Here is a 25,892-nt window from a genome sequence, read left to right as displayed (position 1 = left end):
AGTTCGAAGAAGAAGAGGGTTTTGCCGAATCGGTTCTTATGTAAGAACAGGGAGAGAGTGCGAAGAGAGAGGTTCGTGTATGAAGAAGAGGAGGGATTTAATAAAGAATTAATTGATTGATTAGGGGGCAACTTGTAAAAACGTGGTTTTTAACTTTAAAGCCGTGATTTCTATCCGAACCGTTCGATGCCACTCGATCTAACGCCCAAAAAAACTTGGCAACAAAGTTGTTAGACTTTAGGGCCGCCGAACCGCTCCCATATATATATATATATATATATATATATAGCATATTCTAATGACATAGATTTGTCGTGTTTAATCTAATTCGATTCATTTTCAAGTCTATTCAATTGCATTTCCAATATAACTCAGGCTTGAACAAGTTCTAGTTTTGAATCAATCAAGTCAATTTGAATTCAATCGAGTTTCAATTCGATTCAACGAGCTTTAAAACATAGGTGCATATGCTAGTTAAACTTGAACTTTACATCTCGGTCTCATCCATTTGTTGAAGAGTCGTGATAATCTAACTCCCTCACATGGCATACTCAAAATACTTTTCTGATGTGGCATGTGCTAGAACCATAGACTTTATGCATTGGGATACACAACCGCACAGATTTGTGTGAATCTGTGCAGTTGTGCATCTCATGAAAGAAAATCTATGGTTATGGGACATCCCACGGCAGGTGAGTATTTTCAATATACCACATGAGGTGTCAGATTATCATTACTCTTTGTCGAACACTAAGAGTCCAACGTCATTGCACCGTAGAAAAATGCTTCATTTCACGGGCTTCAGGAGTTGGTTAAAAGTCCGTTTCCACGGACGGTTCGAGAACAAAGAAAGAAAGTCCTTATGCTTCCCTGTGAAATAGGGACCTATTAATCAAACCATATAAAGTAGACACGTGTTTCAAAACTGCCACGTGGAATTTACATATCTGAGAAATTTGTAGATGGGCGACGTGGCTCTCCCTCAACCGTTGAGTACCACTACATGAAAAACTACAGAGAAAACCCACTACAGAGGATCCGCTCCCTTTCAACCTCAACTCAACAACATTGAAATATTCCCAAACCATATACAACGGACACGTGTTCCCAAGCTGACACGTGGAATCCAAATATCTGAGCACCATTTCAACCTCAGCGATTGAAATATTATCCTTTTAGGGTTTGTAAATCCATCTCTCTCTCTCTGTTTCAACACAAAGCCAAAAGAATGGCAAGCCCAAAAGCAGTAGATCAGACATTTCCGGCTGTGAGCGTAGGCGAAGAATTACATCCCGGTACAAACACTACCTTTAAGGTGGATTCCGTATCGGCTGAAGTGGCCAAGTGCAAGGAACACAAGGTATCTCTCATTACTCTCGGATCCATATATAATTTAATGTTTCGTACCGTTTTGGAATGTTTTAATCGATAAAAAACAGAGCATGAAAGATTAATCCCGAAACATTCAATGTTTTCAAGAATGTCTTGTGTCGGGTTTTATTTTTTCAACAAGAACATTCTTTAGATTTTAAATCTTGCATCGATGTATCTAATTTTGTGTGTTTTAATGCCTTGTTATCAAATCATATATGCGTTATGATTGTGAACCGATTGGATAATTGAATTGCTCAAATCATGGTAGGATCCCAATTCAATTTGGTGAACTTTGTTTTAATTTTATTGGTCTTGTTAACGTGTGCCCCTAGGGCACAAGTTAAAGTGCAATAAATACACCTTTGGAATAAGCATCTACGATATTTTGGTAAAGAAGTATTTTTTTTAAGGGTATTTTCGTTACAAATTTCAATTTTCCAAGTGTATTTATTGCATTTTATTTTTATTTTTAAATTAAGAGGGGTTAGGTAGACCCCCAACTAGAAAACAGAAGGCCCTTGCATTCTTTGATAGACGTGCCCGCAGGCATCATTACATATGATGTTCTTGAGACTATTAGGGAGGCTTAGAGGATCCGACCTAACGCTACCAGGGGCAATAAGGTAATCAGCTAGGAAATCTGCAATTCGATTTGTCTCTCTAAAGCAGAAGGAGAAGTTAATCTTGTGGAACAATGAGGCTTTAGCTATGATGGTTTTGACCAACCTCTCTTCTTTCCAAGGGGTCTTGTTGAGGCCATTGATGCAGTCGATAGCTGTTTTTGAGTTCGCTCTAACATTTAGGGATCTAATGTGAAAGGTATCTGCCATGGCCAAATCTTTTAGGGTCGCTTGAAGCTCATGTAATAGAACTGATTCCCCATGGGTGGTTCCACCAAGGCTCCTATTGCACTTTAACGTGCCCTTAAGACACACGTTAATAAGACCCTTTATTTATTAAAAAGGGATCTAGTCTGGTGTCCTGTTCCTAACCAAGGTCAGGTGGCATTTTTTGGTGAACCTAGGTATTGAAAATTATAGTTTTTGATAACTTGTATCCACTAGATCTAATCTCTTGAAAATTATTTAAGTCCAACGATTAGAAATCATTCTTAAGACAATGTTATTATCAATGGATGCACATCACCAATCAACTAATTTTGTGTGTAAATTCACCAAAGGATGGACCACATATCCATACAGTTAGTGGGTCACCAAAAAGGCCACGTGGCATAAAATGGGATGCCACTTGACCTTGGTTAGGATCGTGGCACCTGACCGGATCCTACTCTATTTATTAATAGTTTAAATAAAGAGTAAATTACCATTTCATGAGCTGAATATGGGAAAATCCCCATTCCAGTACATTGTTCATTTTAATTCCCAAAACATTCTCATGCTTTTGAATTTTATTTGTTTTTCAATGAGATCGTCACTTTTAGAGCAAATACTAGTGATCTCGCCATTAAATATCAAACAATATTTGACTTTAAACTGCCTGATTTATTAAGTAATGATATTGCTACCTCGTGTTTTAGTGTTTTATCAGCAAGATCGTCACTTTTAGAATAAATACCTGTGATCTCACTACCTTATGTTCATGCATGTTTTGGGAATTAAAATGAATAATGTACTGAAATGGGAGTTTTAACAAAAGTTGTTCACGTTTTGGGAATTTTCTCCTAAATAAATCAGGTTGGACTTGACCAAACCACCTATTCAGACCAATTTTTAAAATACAGATTTAGAATAGTAACTATTTATAAAACATGATTGTAGGCCCCGCGGTTGCTACGATTTTAGGGGGGAGGGAGGGGGATAAACTTCCCATCCAATTATAGTTTTGTGCGGATAAATATCCCATCAAGCTGTAGTTTTAGTGGGATCCACTTTATTTTCTCTACTCTTCACCCCTTCAAATTTTACTGTTTTTATTCTTTTATCCTCTTTATTGTTTTTCATCTTTTACCCATTTGACCTAATTTGTTTTAATAATAATACCCTTCTAATTTTTTTTTCCGCTTTTACCCCCTTAACCCCCAAAGATGATGATATGGCACAGGCAAACTCTGGTCTTCATACAAGCTGTATCTTTTCTAATCTCGTAAAATATTTGTTCAAGCACATCATTCCATAAGATAAACCTAAAATAGTTTCAAAAACAAAGGAAATTTCATACAAAACTAGGCATGAAACAAGACAAAATTATTGCACCATATAGGTTTTAAAAATATTTAGAAGGTATGATAATGAATTTTTTATTTATTTATCAAATAAGGTTTATATTGAACTTGCATTTACTTTTATACCATTTTTGTCAACTTCAAAGCAAATACCCATACTAAGGGTATAGAAAGTAATTTGACTAAATGCAATTACAAGCACAATAGATACTTGCCAAAAATAATTACTAAATAGGGATACCCCACCTACATGCTAAATATATTTTTTGATGGGTAAGCCTTTTTTTATTGAGTTAAATAACTCTGCGTTGGTGGAAATTGAACCTAGGTCTCTAGTATCATAACCCAAAGACTTTACCATATCTAGAATAATAATAATATGACTTGTATTGTTGATCCCAAGCCCAAAAAACGAGGATTTTATCATGTTGATTCGATGTAAAATATTACCAATATCACATGGACACTTATATTTTTTTCTTCTATTGTTTCTAACTTTGTTGGAGTATTATGGTTGAAGGAGCAAGTTGAGGAAGAGAAAAAGGAAAAGGCAAAGGCAAAGGAAAGGAAAGATGCAACGGAATCTCTCAAATCTACCGTCATAATTTCTGGGGTGATTGTAGCTGTGATCGGAGCTATCTTTGCGATAACCAAGAAGTTTAGAGAGCCATAAACCTTAATCACCTTAAATTGGTGGACCCGTGAAATTTTATCTATTTTTCTATTTGTTTTCTTTAATTTGTTTTTTTTTTTCAAAAATCTAGTATCGATAAATATTTGGATGTGATATGATAAAGCTTTGAATTATCGATGAAAAATGAGAGGATGAAAATCCTAATGCAAAACCTTATCTTAAAATATTTGCCAAGTAATGAAAGAAGTACTTCATATCGAAGCGAAGGGACTTGAAGGTTTTGAGAGATTGTTAGTAAAATTTAGAGGAGATTTTGGCTTTCTTAACAAGTGAAGAAATTGATTCCTTTGCTCAAGGTTGTTTTTGAGGTTTGGATTATTATTATTATTTTTAGGGCTAAATGAGCAAAGGTGTTCTAATATAAGCAAAATAGTACAGTGGGGAATGCCCTAATGTTCAATCCTAATCTGGGATAATTCTAAGCTCTATCCCATAAAATAATTCTTTGTAATTAAAGAGAGGCTATGGTAGTCAGACAGCAGTGGAGAAGACGAACTTCTAATGGCAAAATTTTCCAAAGAGTTCGAGATGGAATTGCCTTCTCTTCAAGTATGTTGTAGCCTCTAAGTGATATTTGATATTTCCAAAGAGTTTCGAATTCTTTGTAACCAAATCTCAAGATTACATGGAATAACACCCCTTTGATGCCATTAATCAACAAGAGAGTCGAGTTCAATAATGATGTTTGCTGCCCCAAGTTGGAAAATTTCCCAAGTGTGCATTATAGCTCTGCATGCAGCCTCATTCACTTTACAAGCTCCATCCACGTTTAGGTTACTCTATCTAATTGGGGGATGAATCCAATAAATGCTCATTAGCCTTTCAGATTTGACTTCCTTAGGATTGAAGCTGAAAAACGCCAACTTGCCCTTATCTTCATTGTCCAATCGAATTTTATAGCAATGCACACTGTCCAAGTTGTGGAGCCATCTTAAGCATCTTTGAATTGTCTCTTTCAGAGTTCTCGAGATAACTTCGAAGATAATCTTGCTCTTTGCAAACCAAAAGCACCATATTATCATCCGAAGAGATCATACTTCTCAATGATTGTAAATTGGGAATCACTTGAATGATCCCAAACACAAGCTCTCCTAACATTGGGTTTTTACATCTATGATTCCGAATAGCAATGCTGAAAATTCCAAAATTTCTCAACCTCTCATAATTTGGATCACATTTTATGTGTCAAGTTCACCACTTTTTATTGAAAAGTTCAACATTTTTATTGTCAAGTTCATTATTTTATTGTTGAGTTCAACAATTTGTAAAAAAATACAGATTCAAGATATTGTGGTGGATATATCCATTGCTGTAGTATCTACGGCAATATCTTGAATTTAGATGTTTTTTTAAACTGTCGAACTCGACAATACAAAGTAATGAACTCAACAATAAAAATGTTGAACTTGACAATAAAAAGTGGTGAACTTGACATTGTAAATGTGGTCCATGTATATATTTCATTGTTTGAATGTAATCCTTAAGAATTTTAAAATCCCAAATTCTCAATTTTATTCTTCATTTTATTTATAAATCGTTAAAATAAATTACATCTAAATATTCAAAATTAGGTGTATATCATTCTCAAATTGTCATTCTTGATAAAAAAAATTGTTGAAAATGATCACAATTATTAGAATACGTAAATATGTGAAGAAGGCGAGAGAAATGATAATTTGAGTATTTTAAAAACAATACAAGGAGAGATGAGGTTGAGGGCAAGAAAAAGGTTTTAGGTGGAATACAGCCCAAAATTTAGGATTATAAAGGGAAAAAAACACGTCCCGCAGGGTCTATTACGTAATTTTTCCTACTGTATAACTAAAGGTGCACTGTCGTCCACGGTTCACGCTAGTCAGAGCACTATCCACTACAAAACCCTAGCAATTCTGCAGCTCTATTTCTTCCATTCTTCCCATTGAAAGATATCTCCTACTCGGCGGAATTTGGATCCGAAATCCTTTGAAAACGACTAAGCGATATGGTAATTTGACGTTTCCGCAACTTAAAATCCATTTTTTCTGCAAAATCACTGTTTTAATGGCGTTTCTTAACTAATTCCTTCACAGGCGCCGAAGAAGGATAAGGCTCCACCTCCATCCTCCAAACCCGCTAAATCTGGTGGAGGGAAGCAGAAGAAGAAGGTAAGAGTTAGGGTTCTGCTTCAGATCTTTGGTTGGTTTCGGATACTGAGAGGTGGTTTTTGTTGAAATTATAGGGATTTGTTTGCGGGATTGAGTTTTGATATGAATTAGGTTTCTTTAAATAGATGTGTTTGGGGGTTATTGGATAGTTTCTCTGAAGATTTAGGTTTTGATTTGCAGAAATGGAGCAAGGGAAAGCAAAAGGAGAAGGTGAACAACATGGTTTTGTTTGATCAGGCGAGCTACGACAAGCTTCTTTTGGAAGTTCCCAAGTACAAGCTCATTACGCCTTCGATATTGTCTGACAGATTGAGGGTATAATTTCTCTTTCAATTTCCGTTCATCGTCAACTATTTTTCTTGATTTTGTGAGAAATATGGTAATCTTTTGTGTTGATTCTCATGGATTCATTGTTGGTACAAAGAGAAGATGTGATTGGTTATGGTTACCTATTTTAATATGGACCTTGGGTTATGCACAAGTAGAAGCAATGTAATTGAATAGGGGATTAACATCTTGAATTCAGATTGCTATATCTTGTTTTGCGACTTTCTATGCAATTAGGGGCGGAGCTACATAGGGGTACCACTGAAATTTTGAAAAATAAAATAAAAATCAAACTAGGTCTATATCAACGGATATATCCTCCGCCACACCTTTGAAAGTTTCATGCCATCATTTTTTTCACACTTCTCATGAATGGAAATGCATCAAAGCACCTCTTTAAATTACAAGAACATATATAATACAAGATAAGATTTCCCCTTTAACCATCTTTTAGTAAAATAAAATTTATTATGAAACCATATTTTATTACAAATATTTTAATTAGTACAATAACTCTATCAATGTTAACATGTAGATATGGTCATGCACTCACGAGAAGCTCATTGAATCAACCGAGAATCACAAACTACAACTAAATACAACCATCATCCTATAATTTGATTTAGAAATAGCTCAACAACTTTTTTAAGGAAATAGTTCTAGAACATAAGCAAAACTTTAAAACTCTATTATAAGAAAGACTTGAGAGATTAATCTCTTCAAGATGTATACAAACTCTATGCGTTATCACATACAAGTATGTTAGTCTTAATCCTTTCTATCCTAGTTATGTTTGTTGATTGTTTAAATTAGTAATCCTTGTGTCAAAAAAGATTAATTGTATGAATTTCTTCTATCATCTTGTACCCCACACTTTTGATAATAACATAATCTTTGAAAAAAAAAAAAGAAGATATACATACACATTGCTCACGTGTTGTCTGACTTATATAAACGCCATGTCACATTACATAATAATCATAGTCCTCCTGCATATTGTGGTTTGCTAGATATAACTACAACCAATTTAAAGCAATCAAAAAGGGTAAATAAGTTAGAAATTATATAAAATAATGCCCTATATATAAAGTACTCTTAAAATAGACTTGAGAAATAGAAAGTATGTTTCAACATCAATAGGAGAAAAAAAAACTTTGCAAAAACTCAATTAATTTAACAAAAAAAATTAATTTTTACAAATGTCTCCATCTTACATACATGTGAATATTTTTTAAGATAGTTGGAGCCTCCCACCAATTCAAGTAGCAGAAAGAATTTAGATATGAAATCGAATTTCAATTGTAAACATGATTCAAACCAATTCAATTTTTATTGTTTTGATTGGTAGAGAAGGCTCATTAATTGAAACTAACTAAATTAACTCGAAGAGAGGGTTGAGAAAGCATCACAAATTGGATTTGAAGCATTGAAAATATATTTATATAATCAAGGCAAAAGGTACAATGCCTACATATGTATGAAAGGTTATTAATTTAATGTGTTCGAGGTCCGAAACAATAGTAGAAGCTTCTATTTATATTAAAAAGTAAGTAATCTCAATTTAGAATTTAGTAGCAAATCAAAAATCTAGGAAGGCTTTTCCCATCAAATTTGAGAGTTGCAAGGATGGCCAATTGATAGATACATTGACCAATGATATTCCTCAACATTTTCTTGGTGATAAAATTCACACCCCTAATTCGATGTCTTTTAATCATTAGGAGATTGCATTTTCTTGGGAAGGACATGAACTTTTTTTTATTTGAACTCAAACCAAACTTAGACTACGAAAAATAGTCTAACTTAAAAGAGGTTCAACAAAAAAGGGAAAGTATACTATATATTTATGGTTTGCAGTATAGCCCACGTTGAGTCCAAATTCAACATCAAGATCTCATACAACAATTTCCGTAGACTAATTTGAATGTGCATTAAATATGCTAAATCTAAAATGTGAAACGCTTCAATCATGAATGTAATCTTCAACTCTTGCTCTATAAGTTTAGCAAAGGGTCTATGAAATTTGAGCAAAAGCTTCAATAATAAGCTATTTATGATAAATAATCAAACTCATAAAAAGTAGGAATCATTGCATTTTGGAAACATATCTTTATGTGAAGGATCCATGTAATTATAAGTCATCATGTTCAAATTTAGCCTCCACTGAAAAAAATCCTGGCTTCGCCCTATGCAATTCGTAATAATCTGGGATCCATTATGTTGTTATATTGCACGAATGAGAAATTTTCCTAGTTTGAGGGAGCAAAGCTTTTTTTCATCACATCAAATGTGAAAGATGGAAAATCGATCTAGAGATGCAGTTATTGGATGTGATAATGGGGGTTCAAACAGTTTTGGGAGCCTTCGACTTTTGTCATTGCATACTTCATATGTTGTTTGTAGTTGATGAAGGCTTAAAGACTAAATTGGAGGGGTCATCGTCTTGTTTTTTTCCACGATGGTGTTTGTGTCAATGCTGGCATTGCTAGGCCTTTTTTATTGGTAGTGTTACGTTGGCTGAAGGATGAGATATGAGATCATCCCACTGGGCTGTGCCAAAAAATTGTAGGCATCAAAATTTCCCTCCAAACCTTAAGATTCGTGAAACACATTGGTGAATGATTTTATTTGAAGAAGGCCCATTGCGAATTAACCTTAGTGCTTCCAATCTAATCCCCAACTAAGCTTGTTCAATGGGACACATACCTCATCAGGTAAGGGAGAGGCTCATTTTATTGAATATTAAAGGGGAAGAAGGTCGAGGAGAATGTTTATTGATTGACATTTGATGGTCGAAGACAAGTCTTCTTGGCTAGTAGGTATAATGTTAGTGGTTCAAATTGCAGTTATATTTGTTCTCAAGAGCGTTCTACTGTAATTAATAGTCAAAACAATGGGAAAATGATAGATATTGGTCCAATGGACTATGGTTTATATTTATCCAAAAAAGGCAAGGGAAAAGTTAATTGATCACTTTATTGTCACAAGAATAGGGTAAATGATTCCTTATCTTTGGGTTTTGTGCTTAATTGATTGAGAAGGCGTGCAACTTTTCTTATAGAGAAAGTTTGTACAATTTATTCTTTAGAGGTTGGTGTGACTTTTCTTCTTTTTGTGCTTCATATTTTATTAATTGAGAATGAGGTTTTACTATTTTTAGAGAAGGGCTTGTAGTGCTTGATATTTTGTATGGTTTTATATGATTTTTTCTCTCCAAATTTCGCACTTGATCGTCTGAGAAGAATACTGGGAAATGCTTGCGAGCTTGATTTTCTTTAGAGATTGGAGTTTAAATCTTTATTTGAATACAACGATTCAAAACCTCTTAATGGCCTTTTGTTTTATATTTACATATTTAAAGGTAGGAGTGACTTTCCAATTATGCTTTTAACTTGATGGATTTTTGTTAATTGTTCCAAAGCTCAAATTGGTTCCATTCTAGTTTAGGTGATTTTAGAGATTGTTGTTGGGTCCTACCTTCTTCTTGGATGCAGGGTCTAAGATCATGTTATTTAGTTCTTGGGTCAATCTGTTTCAAATGATTTGTTGACCTAATCATTGGTCTATTCACTATTATTGAATTTTAGCCTTGAATACCATGTATTTACTTTATTGAGTATGGTCGCACATTGCATGGTATGGATCACTTGGACATATTTGGACCATGTGTCTTATTTGTAGAAATCAAAGCTATGATAGTCCCATCCCCAATCAGTGCGTGCAAGTTAGATGTGTAGAGGACTTTATGGCTTTTAAGACTTATGGTTTTTGAAGGATGTATGGACATTTTTATAATTTTAGTGTTTACAAATGCCCCCCTTAAGAATGTTGTCGGAAGCATAGTTGACAGTGGTACATCCTTAATTATGTTGACAGGTGCTTGGTTGAAGAGTTCAAAATAAGCTCTTTTAAAAAAAAATGAGGATATAGTGATAAATGAGAGGAAATACATTCTTGTAGAGTTGTTATGTGAATAAAAAGAGAATTGGTCCCCAAGTTTTAGTCTTGAAAAAGATAATTTCAATGCAAGACAAAAAAAAGGAATCATAGGATTGAATCAAGTGGAACTAATAGTGGCACAGGAAATTGTTACTTTTCAACCAAGTACTTGTTTTACCCATTAATATAGTGAAAGGCACATTATTGCTAGTTTTGTTTTCGACAAAAAATCTTTGAAAGAGGTATTTGTAGACATCAAAATTTCATGAAAGTTTCTCATCCCTAGAAAATCATAAGGATATTTCTAGAAGTAATAAACGAGTCTCCATCAATTGCAAATGGACCTCTTATAGTATGTGCTTGGGTTTTTGTGGATAAAATTTACAGTTTGAGTTTGTCCAAATGATCCATACTAGGCATTGGGCCTATTCATCCAATAAGGCAGATAGACCTCTGATCCAACCTAACAAAGTAAACAAGACCATGATTGGACCATCAAAATGAGTAGGCACAAGATAATAATCTAGTTGTCGACAACAGTCCCTAGGAAATGAGTGGGTCCAGTAAAGTCTCCATAATTGTGAAATTTGAAATGGTAACAATTTGACTTTTTGATCAATTAAAAAAAATCGATCAAGTCAATAGCATAATTGGAAAGTTACTTCTATTATAAGTCTATAAATAGTGAATTTAAGGTCCTTAGGAGGTATCTTGAATCACTTTTTACAAGAAGATTCAGACTTCAGCCTCTAGAGAAGATCAAGTTCACAAGTTTTTCTTGCAATATAGAATATCCTTCTCGGTTAACTAATTGCAAATTTTAAAAAATAAAAAAGAATCATGCGCCTTTATAAAAAATAAGCACTGCGAGCCGTTATTTAGAAAAATAAAGTCTTATTCTCAATCGATTAAGTGCGAAATGTAAAAAGAAGAAAAATCACATTAACTTCTAAAGAAATTTATGTCTTGTCTATAAATAAAGATAAATATCCTTATCAACCAATCAAGCATGAAGTTTGTAATGAATAAATCTCCCATAATGTTCTTATGTAGGTAAATGGATCTACTAACTTGACCCTCATCTTTTCTTGGATAATCGCCCACACTATCCATGCAATGAAAGATTCTATTGAATTAATTTGGCGGTGGAAGGATTTCTTCAATTGGACTCTGCCATTTTTCTCAAGATTTGATTATTAATTAGAGGAGAATACTCTTGAAAGCGAGTTTAATTGAGATTTGTATCATTGTTACTATTCACATTAAGTTAAACCATTTGTCATTTGTTTTAGGTTAAATTCCCAAATAATTACCCAAGTTTTCAAAAATACCGAAAGTGTTACATATGTTGACAAAGTCATCTTGTAATGTTGACAAAATGTTATGAAATTGTCAACATTATGTAATGATTTTGTCAACATTAGCAACATTTCGGAAATACCGAGAACTTTTGTAATGATTTGGGAATGTACCCTTTGTTTTATGTATTTCGAGGTTTGGATGTAAAATTTGCTGCCAACAGTTATGTTTAGAAGATATGGAGCACGAAGCCATCTTATTTCTTAGAAATTGGGAACTCCCACTAGTTTACGACAAACAATAGACTAGATAAGATGATACCAAGCCGATATAATTGTTTTCTAATTGGTGAAGTTCATTTTTAATTCGATTCATTGTTGTGTGGAACATGGATGAAGAATATGTTGATTGGTATAAGCGTTAAAATAAACTTCCTAAACTAGGGTGTCGAATGTGGCATTGTTAGGAAAGTGGCTTTGGAGGTTTGGTGCGGAAACATCAATGTTATGGAGAAAGATCATAAAGTTCAACTATGGGAAAAATGGTTTGGTTGGGAGAGTAAGAAGATCAGATCATCGTATGACTGTAGTATTTTGGAAAGGGATCTTAAAGGTTGGGGATGACTTACGAAAATGGATTTGGTTCAGGGTGGGTAAAGGGGACCAAGTGCGATTTTGGGAGGACTGGAGGTGTGGTGCTTTTGTCTTGTGCCATCAATTCCCAAGGCTTTATGAGCTCTCCATCAAAAAAGAAATGTTGTGTTCTACTTTTTTAAACTTTGAGGGACTCGAGCTAATGTGGGATCTTGGATTTAGGAGGGATTTCAATGATTGAGAATTTCAAGATCTGACAGACTTGACGACTTGTCTTGATCAGGCTCAATGGACTCTCACGGATGGCGACAAAGGGGAGTGGACTCACAATAGAAGCAATAGTCATTATTAAATCTTTTGCTTCTGTGTTGAGCACGACCAATTTTTTTCTTGATTAGTTTCCTTCAAAATGCATTTGGGGTTCGAAGGTCCCCACCAAGGTTCGTGTTTTTGCTTGGTTAGCCGTGCTCCATAAATTACCCCCTCTCGACTTCCTAATTCATAATAGTTTTTTGATTCCAAACTTTTGTTTCCTTTGTAACTCAAATGGTGAATTGGAGGATCACATTTTACTTCATTGTAAGGTTTCCTCTCTTATGTGGTCTCATTTCCTTAGTCTTTTCTAGACTTTTTGGGTAACTCCTAGCTCTACTTTATGTTCTAGAGTTTGGATTTGTCCTGTTCACGGAAGGGAAAATCCTTTGGAGACTTCTACCGTTATTACTTTCGGGTTATGGCTAGAGAGAAACAAGAGGATCTTCAAAGGCTTGGAACGACATTGGAGCTCATTCAAACATCTTAGGTCTCCTTTTCTTTTCGTGTTTTTTAAAAAGTTTGTTTTTAGATGGAACTCATTGTGCAATAGTTAGTACTTGCTTTCTATGTGGTTGGTTAGCTCGACCGCCTTCGCTTTCGTTTGTATTTCCCCTTTTTATTAATAAATTTATACTTATTAAAAAAATTATTAACTTTTAATTTAAAAATATAGATAAATTTTAATCTAGGTTTTTTTGTTCTTCATGGGCATTTTGGTGATTTTGGCCAATAAGTTGGATTTTGCTAAAAACTCAACTTTTGATTGAAAAGAGTTCTAATTTGAAGAAATTTGGGTGTTGTAGACGAAAACATTCCATTGACTTTCCTATTTGTCATAGAATTCTTGTGTAACTTAAGATACACAATCCTTCATCTTCAAAGAAGGGTGTACATGGTGGTCAATCATTGGAGAATACATGACCTTGGGAGTGACCAATTGTTAGGTTAGGCTGATACAAAATGGGGTGTATATGGATTAGGGCTTAGTGATCGGAATCCAATTTTAATGGAGTTGGTTACTTCAAGTATATCTGAATAAAAATATGGGTTGGTGTCCCTTGACCCAAGTCGAATATGGGTTGGATACTGTTCCATCAATATATCCGAATGATAGGGTTTAAAATGGGTTGAGTTTGGGCTGGATATGCGTATATCCATATCTAGAATTTTTTATTCAGGTCCAGATCCGAATCCGACTCGGATCTTACTAGCTCAAACCTTGTTTGAACCTTTTTTTTTTTGCTTTCATCAAATTCATATTTGGATCGGATCCGACCGAATTAATTGATTTGGGTCAGATAATTTCAAACAATTTCAAGGAAAATTGCTCAAGATGTGGTCAAAAGGTGATTTGAACTCAAGATCTCTTCTTTTTTTAAGAGGTCTTGATTACTACGTCCATCACTTGTTGATTGATGAAAGATAGTTTGAAAATATAAAAATATAACATACAAAGTAATATATTATGTGGATGTAGGCGGATATAGGGATGGATCAATATCTGATCTGGATCTAACTCGGGTCAAGGGACATCAATCCATATCCGACCCATATTTTAATTCGGATATACTTGAAGGAACCAAACTCGTTAAAATCGGATTTGGATCACTTAGATTTCAAATAAAATTCGACTTATTATAAGCCCCATCGAATGATATATTACTTTGTATGTTGTATTTTTTAAGTTATCTTTCATCAACCAACAAATGTTGGGTGTAGTGATGAAGGCCTCTCTTAAAAAAGGAAGAGGTCTAGAGTTCAAGTCACCTTTTAATCACATATTTACCAATTTTCCTTGAAATGATTTTAAATTATCCGACTTGAATCAATTAATTCGGTCGGATCCGGATATGGGTTTAATGAAGGCGAAAATATTCGGATATGATTTGTGCTTGTGGGATCCGAGTCAGATATGGATATATGCATATCCGGTCGGACCTGATCCGTTTTAAGCCCTAATATGGATGCTCCTCTTTGACAAAGGATTCATGCAGTCAAATGTCAAGTCAAGGTGGCGGGTCATTTGTTTGTTGATTGCCGGTTAAGTTGATCCATGAGAGTGCCTTTCTCTGAACCAAAAGGGTTCAGGTTCTAGTGAATATTCTTGTTGACATTGACAAAAAAAATGTGAAAATCAAATAAAATACTAAACTTCGACATTAGTATGTAATATCCTTGGGTCTCCAAAAGTCAATAATTGGACCATATTTTGAATGAAGGCTAAATAACTATTTAGTGAGGGGATACAAAACTTTGACTTTAGTATGGAATATCTTTGGGTCTCCAAGAGTCAAGGATTGGACCATATTTTGAATGAAGGCTAAATAGCTAAATAACTATCTAGTGAGGGGTGTTAGGGGATTGATTACCGTGAGTGGATTACAACTACTCGTGCTTTGCAATTGAGATGTTGAAGTTTGTTTGGACCAGTTTCCAAGGATTTGACTCATCCTAATAAGATCGGATTGACCAAGTCAATCTGGAATCCGAGGGTACTGGTCCGATAAGGAACTCCGGGTTTTAGAACCATGTCTCCCTCACCTCTCCTTAAATTATTAAAAGAGGGAGGAAGCTGGTCTTCTTCTGATCCTTGTGAAAATCGGGTTTTGGTGGGAGACAAGGTAGGTAGTTAATTCATTGACAGAACAATTTTGGTAGTTGAATTTGAGAGGTGAACAAAACCCATTTCAGAAGAAAGTTAATTTTAGAAATTGTACCCTTTCTAGAACAAGCAATTACTAAGTAGCCAAACATTTTTTTTCCAGTTAAACTCGGAAATCGAAACGGTGCATTTGACAATAAGCAAGTCAAATGTATTTTGTGTAGTTTTCTTCCTTTTGCGGTTTGTTGGAGTATTTAGAAATTGTTCTTTTGGTCCCAAGTTGTTTAAGAATTTCGGGCCATCTTTTTTGAGGATCTTGTTGCAAGGTGGGATAGGGGTTGTAAATTGTAATCTACTTTTGGAGTTTGTGGGTTGTTCCTTATGATAGGTTTTCTTTCCTGAACTCCTGTTGGTTGATTTGGGGGATCATCTATACTTCCAAATTCGTAACTGCGAAAAAGGAGATAAAATAATGAAACAGTCAAATAAATTGATCTGATTCAAATTCTCTGTTTTTTCTTTTATGTTTTCAAGCATTTGAAATCTGCATGCTCGATCATGGCTATGGAGTCTCTTTTTATAATTTTTATTTATTTATTTAGAAGGATTCCATTTTCTTGCTACCATATATGGTCACCAGGGTTTGGATATGGGTGATTGATGAACTTTTGTTTCAGATTAATGGATCGCTGGCACGTAAGGCTATCAAGGATTTGATGGCAAAAGGTTCAATCAGGATGATATCTGCTCACTCAAGCCAGCAGATTTTCACTAGAGCCACCAATACCTAGTAAAAGAATCCTTAAGAGCTTTTTAGTTTCTGTTTCTTACAATGGATTGAGTAAACTATCTACAATTTTCTTGATTCCCTATGAAGTTTGGCCTTTTCATCTTTGCAGACTGAATGATTTAGTTTGTTATATCTCAAGCCTTCTGGATAATGTACTTTCATTGATGCTGAAAATTTCGTGGCCTTTTGCATTGCTATCATCCATCCTATTTTCCAAATGCAGGATAAATTTTATGGAAATCATACTTATTTATCATTATTGAGAGCAATATGTATTATCGCAACTACTGCAATTGGAATTTCCTAACGTGTGTCATCTCTTTTTATTCCTCTATTTTTTTTTTACCATATGTCTGAAGTTTGGTTTTCTTTTTTGTTATTGAGGGTAAGTTCATATTTTCTTTTACGCTGTGTTTGGATTGAGGGAAGGGAAGGGAAAAGAAACTCATTAAGGGAAGGGAAGAGAAGACTAGTTTCTCTTCACCTTGTTTGGATTCAAAGAGAAGAGAAGAGAAAAAATTAATTTTTCCTGTTTGGTTATGATTCATAAAAGAAGAGAAGAGAAATTATTCCTGTCAAATGACTATTACACCCTTCATAGTCTAAAGAATAAAATTCTACTTGTACAATTATACAAAATATAAACAATTAAACTCATTTGACCTTCTTTGTTCTAAGGAATGTTATAAAAATCGAATCGATCGGGTTAAATTGTTCGGATCCAAAAATGTAATATTAAGTAGATATTTTTTATATTTTTCCAAAATAATGTAACTTCACTTCAAAAATGCCATTGGATATAATTTACAAGATTTTAATAAACTTAAAAAAAAAAATAAAAATAAATAAATCACTTGCAATGTTTTGAGGTCAATGTTTCATATCGCTTTTAATAAACTTAAAAAAAATACTTTTGGTGCTCCCTTGACATTTAAACCATGGTATCAATTATGAAGATACCTTTCTTATTGTTCATAAGATCATTGAAATTCAATCTCCCTATATTAGAACACCACGTGTCTAATCTTTCCATTGTCTGCTTCAATGGCAAATTTTGCAAACCCCTTTATTGTTTTCAAACTGATTATGTAACCCTTTGACTAGAGACTAACGATTTATTCAAAATCATTAAAAATACCATCAGCCTGATTATTTTTTTTTAATTGGTACCACACCAATTAATATAAATAAACCCAAAAAGGTGTTTTGTTATTTAAATCTATAATAAAAATCTCATACATGTTCTCCTTTAGTTCTTCGCTGCACTACTTGAAACTCCTCATCAAACACCCCCATTGATATTGTCGATAATTCACAAGGGACTTATCTTTTTCTCTACACACAATGGCTAAATCATTTTTTGGTTGTAACCAAAGCAACAACAACAATCTCAGAGTATAAATCAAAGCATTAAAGGTATAGATCTGTGGGTTATCGATTTGTACTTGCCAAACATATACATTCAAATGAAGAAAGAACGCTACATGGTTTTCTGTCCAATTTAAAATAGAAAAAAGCTTCATAATTTGGTCTGGTGCCCATCGGAATCTTCTTCAGACTAAAACACAAACAATAGAGATGCGTAGGTTCTGTTCTGACGGAAAGCATGACCAACCATGCAGCTCTGAAACATATGAACAGATGGTTAGGTGTACTTTTGCCAATGGTTAAATATATCTTTATGCAAGTAGTTTCCATAGAACAAGAGAGGTAATCTCATTATCGGTGAAAAAATAAGAACATGCTTAGCACATGCCAATTTACAAATATATGCCCATGCATACATTACCGGGAGCAGTTAAGTGAGAGTCTTACTATCAATGTGATGGTCAAAGCCAGAACTATTATATGCTTCGGCTCATTAGTTTCTCTAAATAATATCCATTAAATAAAAAATCATAAACTAAAAATATAAAAGAACACTGAATAACATAGTTAAAAGTTATAGATTACTCATCAAGGCAGCATACACTTTTTGATGTCTAACCAATACTAAGTGTTAGATACACCCCATCAAACCAAAATCACATTCATAAAGTTTACTCCATATTTTAGGAGTTGTATATTTTAAATATACAACATAGAAAGAATGCATTTAGTTAATGTTGAGAAAAACAGTTTTATCGAATTGGATGTGTTACAAAGAGACGTAAGCTCCTTTATATAAATGAAAAACTAGGTACAAAAGTAACTTGTAGGCAATGTGGGACTAAACCCACAACATATTAAACCTACCTTACTTAACATAAACAAATAACTAAACATGATTCTAACAATTATCTTCAACAGATTGGAGCTGAAATGACGATGATGTCTAACTTGCCCATAGTTGCTTGTAACAGCTTTTCATCCGACAGTCTTGTACATTCAACGCTTTTGTATACTTCAACACACTCAGTTGAAATTCACAAGGGTCACTTTATCTTGGTGAAAACAAATGGACTTGATGATCACAACTAAATATTCTTTTCAACAATTAGAGGAAACATAAGCCAACAAACACAACGTGCTACTCACATTAGAGATCAACCAGTCTTGTTACATGCAAATATATGTTCATCAACCAAACACTTAGCCAAGAGAATTGGGAACACATTGCACATGGTAATGATGGTAGATCTAAACACATCGCATAAAAGTGACCATACCACGAGACAATCACCCTAGATCAGACAAAGTGATTCACCAATTATGGTCCAACCATGAGGATCAAATACAATCTCAATATAGAGTAGAAAGGAAGCATGTATTCTTTCACCAAATAAACTCATGTTTCTATGTCAATAGTACCGTGTAAAGTATTGTGAATAACACCTAGAGGCAGTGCTTGAAGCAGAACCAATAATACTACCGATTGGCAGTTTTTGAAACAGAATTTCATTCATGACAAGTGGCAACGCTTTGTTCATGGGGCAAGTGAATGAAGGATCAAGCATACTATGGAAAGGACCAATGATGACAAGACAAATTAGCTGTGTAACATAGAAAATTCAATATGGGAACATATCCATACAGTTAACTCCATATATTGATAGTAAAATAGTTCAGTTCATCCAAAGCAAAATTAGATGTTTCAACTAAAAGGTTAGTCACAGAACCTGAAAAGAAAGGATAAGTAGTGACTGATGTGAAATATGATGAATTTTTAAAGACAAACCTTGGAGGAAAACAAGGAGCCACATAGTCATAAATATCACCAAGCTCTTCTCCAATCTAGATCTCAGCAAAAAAATTTTGCAATCATGAACAAATGCATAAAGCTCATTTATATAAAATAAGAAATTCAATTAAATTTTTCGGGTTAGCAAGCTAGAAATTCGAATTTTATAAACTTTGTTTTAGAGTGAATGAAATTTACAGTATCTGTAATTATTATCTTCGACACCATTATCGAACTCCATCAATCCACCGAACATAGAACTAGGGTTTCGAAGCCATGTTGAGGAGTTTCTGGTCTCCAGTTCTCCGCTTGCGTTTCCAAACAAATCGATGCATCTCGTCTGAATCTCAGCCATTTGATCCACCTCCCTTCATTCCTCAACGAAGAGCAGTCGTTACTGATTATTTTCTATTTTTGTTTGGTTGAAATCAGTCTAAATTTGTTTGTTTAGTTGTTGTGTAAGTAGCAATAGTTGGCCTGTCGATATTACTTATCTGTGGAAATTTTGAGAATGAGGAGGATAAAATTGGAATGAAAAGGTCCATCTCTTCTCTTCCCTCCTCGTCTCTCCATTTTTGGAGGGAACAAAATTTTTACTTTTTTCCCTTCCCTTCCCTCCATTTTTCTTCTCTTCCCTCCCCACTTAACAATCCAAACAGGAGAAAATGGCATATTTTCTCTTCCCTTCCCTTCCCTTCTCTCAATCCAAACACAGCGTTAATGTCTCCATCCAATTTCTTATTAGAATCAGTTTTACTCTTTAATTGGTGATGCCTACCCTCTTGACCCACCCACATGAATGGATTGAGTATCAAATACTCGGAGAAGTCGATGGATTGTGCCACATGTGAATTTCAATATGATAGCTCTGGGTTTGGATCAAAGGTTATGGTTCTGATAAAAACAATTGATAATTTATCTAATAATTAGAATTTTAATCAACCATGTGATGTGATAGCGTTTGAAAATATATCAAATAGAAATGTTAATATTATTAAGTTATTGAGATATGATGTGTGTAATATTTTATAAATACAATCCAAAATATTTTTTGCCTAATATTTTATAAATACAATGTCGTCTTAGCAACAAATCCCATCGGTAATCTCCCTCTTTATCTTTGGCCAATTATTAAGCTCTATCATATAGTTTAAGATTCGGGGAATGTAGGGGTGTGTTGTGCTTCTTACTTCAAATAATGTCTAATAAATTTTTTCTAAAAAAAATGTAGAAAATTAATTAAAAAGATTAAGTTAGTAAGTAAAATAATTATAACAGTTTAGTATATATTATTGTTGGTATTACAAAATTAAGTTGTTAAGGATATTATAAAAAGAATTTTATGTTTTAATTAAAATATTTGTGGTTGAGTATCATTGTTAAGAGAAGAGTGTTTTCCATTGATATTATTTTTATTACAAACAAATTTGTAAATTTGAATTTATTCTATTTTGAAAATTTCGAACGAAAAAAAGAAAAAAAAGTTACCTTTTAAGAGAGGCAAAAGAATTTTTTTCAGCTTTTTTTTCGTTTGGGTTTTCAAAATGTTGCATTGTTTGATGCGCAAGTTCTGTTCTTTTCTTTTCTTTAGTTATAAAATAATATATTAGAACTTCTCTTCTCTCTCTCTCTCTCTCTCTCTTTAAAATGATCTTCATTATTAAAGATTTTATTTAAATGTAAAATTCTATTATAAATTTTTATAATACCTTTAAAAACTTGGTTTTTTATTTATTAATCATGATGTATACAAAAGCAGTATAATTATTTTACCACTCATTTACCTTATTCATAAGTTCTCTATATCTTTTTATAAGAATTCTGTTAGGCGGAAAAAAAAAAAAGAGAAATAAATTCATTGAGCGCAATTTCGGAGACTCATAATTTTATTAATCCATAATCTCTCTACATCATCTCTCATGTTCGGCTTCTTTGTTCCAAAAATAAAATAAAATAACTATATGCTAATTAAGAAAAAATAAAAAACTTCTTAATTATTTCCATGGTTTAAAATGTGTTTTGATTCAATATTTCAATTTTTGAAAAAATCGAAACGATACCGAATCGTTCGAAATATTAAATTGTTGTTAAAAAAAAATTCTTTCATAGAAGACTGTGGTCAAGGAGAATATCATTAATTTGAAACATAGGGTTTCTCAAATATTTACAACGGTATAGGGTTTTTAATCTAAGGGGGGCGTTCGCTGGCTAACGGTTTGGCAAACTGTTTGTCAAACTTATGTGACCCGTTCGATATTACGCGAATAGACGGACGAGATTCAATCTCGCAGCGATATAACGTTTGTTATAAACTATGCAATATTTATAGCGCCATTCTTACACTTTCAATTATTTAGTTCTACCTCCTTGTCTCTTTAAACCAAAACAAAACAGAGAGTTCTGTTCTTTCGACAGAACTCTCTCTCCCTTTTCTCTATCGTTGAAACCGATCGAAAAACTCTCTCATTCGCCCTCACTCTCGCTCTCTCATTCTTTCTCGAAACATTCTGGTCTCTCATTCTCTCTCGAAACACTCTGGCGGAAACCTTTTCTCTCACTCTCGCTCTCGCTCTTGCCTGAAACAGTCTCGCTAAAACCCTCTCTCACTCTCTCATTCACTCTCGCCTGTTGCATTTCACTTTACATTTCAGATCGACTTGTTGCTCATACTAAAGCTGGAAGCTGTAATTTTTCTATTCAACCAAGATGGATCCATCAAGACAAAGGCTCGTTCTTCTTCTTTTCTTTGTCTTACTAGTTTATTTGTAAGTAATCAAACCTTTAATCCTTTTGATTTAGTACATACTTTGTACATAACCACAACCTTTTAAGAATATTATAACAATCTTCAGATTTCCTTATTAAATAAAAGTGCATAGACGTCTATGTTAACACATGGCCATTGGGCTCACATGGGGATGATTCAGTAACTGTTTTTTTTTTTTTTTGGGCGAGGATGATGTCCCCATAGCTTAAGTTTTTATTCTACCCTCCTGGTTCTCCAATATTTCTATTGATATATGAATCTGATTAGCCTTACTAAGTAAGGATTTCACCCTTACTAAGAGTCCTTCCTTGGGCTCACCTTGTGGCATCCAAGGTTGTTCATAAACAGTAAGGAAAGTGTCTCACGTTTTGCAAGGTTGTTCATAAACAGTAATTTCCAAAGCTCGGAGTTCATGGAAAGCTGATGCAGTTATCTTGTACTGTTTGGGCTTTAATGAGTCAATGTAACCAAATTTTCTAGAATCAACTGTGAGTGTTTAAGCAAAACGTTAAAACTAAGTGCGTAAATATATCACAGATTCATAGATCTATCATAGTTAAACATTTTGCATCTACTGCATTAACATATTTGTTGTACTAATCTCACTTATACATACAAAAAATTATAGTGGAAAATATTTTTTACCTAAGAACAACATCAAAATACACAATATAATGGGCATTTGATCTTGATTTTAATCTCTACAAGTTATTAATTACTGGATAACTCTTGATAAATTGATTGTTTTTCAGTAAACAACCTCCCAAAAGAAAAAAAAAATTGCGAAAATTTGGGGATAGAAAAGCTTTTGAACACCTTTAATCAATTTATTTACTGTAATAACTGTAAAACTTAGACTTATTAAAGGTAAACCTCGCTTTGCCATGTTAAGAACCGACAATAATTTGTTGAATTCAACAAAGTTCTTCAAATTTTAATACCAATAGATATACCACAGGCTAAGATGTGTGCAATTTCATTTCTGTTTTATAGAAATATCAATTGTTACACGCTCCTTTTTAGGTACATTTTGGTATGGAAAGACCGTTAAGAATGTGTACTTTTACATGTTCTATTCCCACCCCCTATCATCTTCATGGTGATTTATTTGCTTTAATTTCCCTAGCCATAACTTACTCTTGGACATAATTTCACTTTTGTTATGTTGTATGTGGTATCTTTTAAGTTTTTAGCTATAGTAACAAATAACTAGATGTGACATCCTTGTTTCTTTCCAGTATGACAGGTTTACAAAACTCTGATTTGATGAGGCAGAGAAGGGGAGAGATCGACGATTTTGTCCCTTTTCTTCGGAAAAGGGTCTCTTTTTGGTTGCAAGCAACTTCTTTGACCGGGTATTTGATTTTTTCGGAATCTGGAAAAGATTCAGGTTCAACCCATCCAGAATATTTATCCTGCAGAAAGGTAATATAACCTTTCAACAATGTGGCAAAAAAGTTCCAATTGTCCAATACTACAAAGATCTGAAAAATGCAAGCTGTAGAGGAGGAGAAAATTGAAAAAGGTTTTCTAGCTGGAGGATTCGCCTGGAGATCAACATCGTGGGACATTATAGGGGAGACTAAAGTGGTTTGAGTTTGGGATCCTTCTCATTTATGTTGTAACTAGGGGTGCAACTTAATTCGGTTCAAACCGAGAACCGAACAAATCCATGAGTTTTGGATTGGGTTGGTTCGGTTTTAAGTAAATACGGTTCGGTTTCGGATTAAAAAAAATAAAAACCGATGGGTTCGGTTTCGGTTTCGGTTCAGAATTTATAAATAACCGAACCGAACCGAAAACCGAATCAAGATATTTTATTTTAAAATAAAATGTTTTTTTTTTTCAAAACCCTCTCCTTCACTCTTTCTCTCTTTCTCGTCTCTCTCGTTGAGCTGCGGCTGCGACCCGCAACCTGCAGTCTCTCTCTCTTTGCAGCTGACCTGCGACCTTCAACCTCCGACTGTGACTGAGCCTGGAACCTCCGGCCCTTCGATTGCGCCTGTGACTTCCGACTGCCCCTGCAGCGTTCGAGTGCGACTGCGCCTGAGCCTGCAACCTCTGACTGCGCCTGCGCCTGCACCTGCAACCTCCGACCTGCGGCTGTAACCTGCGACAGGTTCGTTCATCTCCCTCTCTCTTTCTCTCTCTCTCTCTCTACTTGTGTCATGTGCTCCTCAAATGGTTAATCCATAAATTGGACGATTGGATTTCGATTGAAACAAGGGAAATTTTGCTCTTCGATCAGAAATGAGAAAATTTCTCAGCAACCCATGAAACCGAACCGAACCGAACCGAATTAAGGTCGGTTTGGATTGGTTTGGTTCTAAACTAATTCGGTTCGGTTCTGGTTCCCATATAATAGAACCGATCTTGATCGGTTCGGTTCTAATTTTACTCTAAACCGAACCAACCCGAACCGAGTTGCACCCCTAGTTGTAACCCTATCGATGTTTCTAGGATATATTACCGAGGATGTCCACTCTCAGATCCTCAATGATTGGTACCCGATCCTTCTCATTACGTGTTACAATGTGTTCGACTCGGTTGGTAAGTGTCTGACTGCACTCTATCTCCTTGAGAATTCAAAGATTGCTATTGGTGCAAGTGTCGTGAGGCTGTTGTTTTGTTCTCTCTTTTTGGGTTGCTTACATGGTCCCGAATTCTTTCGAACTGAGATCCTAGTTTCAATACTGACGGGTCTTCTCGGTCTTGCTAATGGCTATTTTACAAGTGTGTTGATGATTATGGCTCCAAAAATAGTCCGATACAACATACCGAAACAACAGGAATTGTGATTGTATTGTTCTTAGTTGTTGGCTTGGCAGCTGGTTCGTTTGTAGCTTGGTTTTGGGTCATCTAATAGTTAACCGCACTCTTCATCTCGTAGCAATTGTTTATATTCTCGAACTTTAATGTTAGTCTTTTCAATATGTAAGGCTTGTACACAACTGTTATTAATCGCGCTGTTGTAGCACATAATTGTTTTATTTTGTGAAAGACTGCAAAAGAGACGATGATGATTATGTAAACCTGACTTTCAAAAATATGTGTTAATCAATTATAAAATTCCTCTATTGCATCTTGATGCCCTTACTGATCAGGAAGGTCTTCAGTTTTAGGTCAAGCGTTCAGCCAAGCTAGAGGGGATGACTTCTTATCCCAAGGAAGCTGAGATGGGAAGGTACCTGCCACCTTGGAGTTCTTTTGGAGAAGATAGTGGAAATGGGATCAGGATCTGATGCTCTGATAAAATTAATCCTATTTCACCACTTAATTCTATCTTAAACTACTCTTTCGATTAATTTTAGGAATAATAATATACATTATTTTACCAGGTTTAGAAATTTGCAAATTATTCAAATATATATAAGACTTTTTTTTTTTTAATTCACATATAATGAAGAAATAATTAGCCACCTTACGAAGAAAATTATTGAACCAACCAGACCTAGTCAAATTATTTGCAGACTGATCGAAATCTTACTCTATCATATTTTACACTAAAGAAATATTTTCTCACAATCACCAATAACAAATGAATAAGTGACAACATTGGATTGGAAATATTTGTTGTGATAAACAATCTCCTTCACTGTCTTGATGTCCCACCAAATTCTTCCAAGAGCCGTTCGATGGTCTTCCTTGATGTGATAAGAGCAAGAGTTGATAACCATAAATTGGTTGTTCAACAACTAACCCAAAC

At 34.3% G+C, this 25,892-nt stretch overlaps 2 protein-coding genes and 2 long non-coding RNA genes across 4 annotated transcripts; 3 read left to right on the top strand and 1 right to left on the bottom strand.

The window, feature by feature from the left end:
• The first annotated feature begins 1,173 nt into the window (after window positions 1-1,173).
• Window positions 1,174-4,451, top strand: LOC147395491 (uncharacterized). The gene is made up of 2 exons (XM_086452456.1): window positions 1,174-1,360; window positions 4,077-4,451. Exons 1-2 carry the CDS (start codon window positions 1,229-1,231, stop codon window positions 4,227-4,229), a joined length of 285 nt encoding a protein of 94 aa, XP_086308582.1. The 5' UTR covers window positions 1,174-1,228; the 3' UTR covers window positions 4,230-4,451.
• A 1,626-nt stretch (window positions 4,452-6,077) lies between these two features.
• Window positions 6,078-16,459, top strand: LOC147395490 (small ribosomal subunit protein eS25w-like). Its single transcript, XM_086452455.1, has 4 exons — window positions 6,078-6,234; window positions 6,320-6,394; window positions 6,575-6,709; window positions 16,147-16,459. Exons 1-4 carry the CDS (start codon window positions 6,232-6,234, stop codon window positions 16,258-16,260), a joined length of 327 nt encoding a protein of 108 aa, XP_086308581.1. The 5' UTR covers window positions 6,078-6,231; the 3' UTR covers window positions 16,261-16,459.
• Window positions 16,460-17,565: 1,106 nt separating this feature from the next.
• Window positions 17,566-19,820, bottom strand: LOC147395489 (uncharacterized). Its single transcript, XR_015181143.1, has 3 exons — window positions 19,618-19,820; window positions 19,417-19,472; window positions 17,566-17,883 (listed from the first exon to the last, which is right to left on the bottom strand). It is a non-coding gene; the product is annotated as an uncharacterized LOC147395489 (long non-coding RNA).
• Window positions 19,821-21,480: 1,660 nt separating this feature from the next.
• Window positions 21,481-25,218, top strand: LOC147395488 (uncharacterized). The gene is made up of 2 exons (XR_015180276.1): window positions 21,481-22,184; window positions 23,433-25,218. It is a non-coding gene; the product is annotated as an uncharacterized LOC147395488 (long non-coding RNA).
• The last annotated feature ends 674 nt before the right edge of the window (window positions 25,219-25,892 follow it).

Source organism: Akebia trifoliata, chromosome 8, assembly GCF_017979445.1.
Source record: "Akebia trifoliata isolate Shusen 1 chromosome 8, ASM1797944v1, whole genome shotgun sequence".
NCBI lineage: Eukaryota > Viridiplantae > Streptophyta > Magnoliopsida > Ranunculales > Lardizabalaceae > Akebia > Akebia trifoliata.
Note: the sequence above shows the minus strand (reverse complement) of the source record. Positions and strands in the feature narration are given on the sequence as shown.

Bases quoted from the DNA above. Each gene is read 5' to 3' on its own strand.
- LOC147395490 (XM_086452455.1), top strand. The intron at 6,395-6,574 runs GTAAGAGTTAGG...TTTGATTTGCAG, and splicing joins GAGGGAAGCAGAAGAAGAAG to AAATGGAGCAAGGGAAAGCA. The intron at 6,710-16,146 runs GTATAATTTCTC...CTTTTGTTTCAG, and splicing joins TATTGTCTGACAGATTGAGG to ATTAATGGATCGCTGGCACG.
- LOC147395491 (XM_086452456.1), top strand. From the start codon at position 1,229: ATGGCAAGCCCAAAAGCAGTAGATCAGACATTTCCGGCTGTGAGCGTA. The intron at 1,361-4,076 runs GTATCTCTCATT...TTATGGTTGAAG, and splicing joins CCAAGTGCAAGGAACACAAG to GAGCAAGTTGAGGAAGAGAA.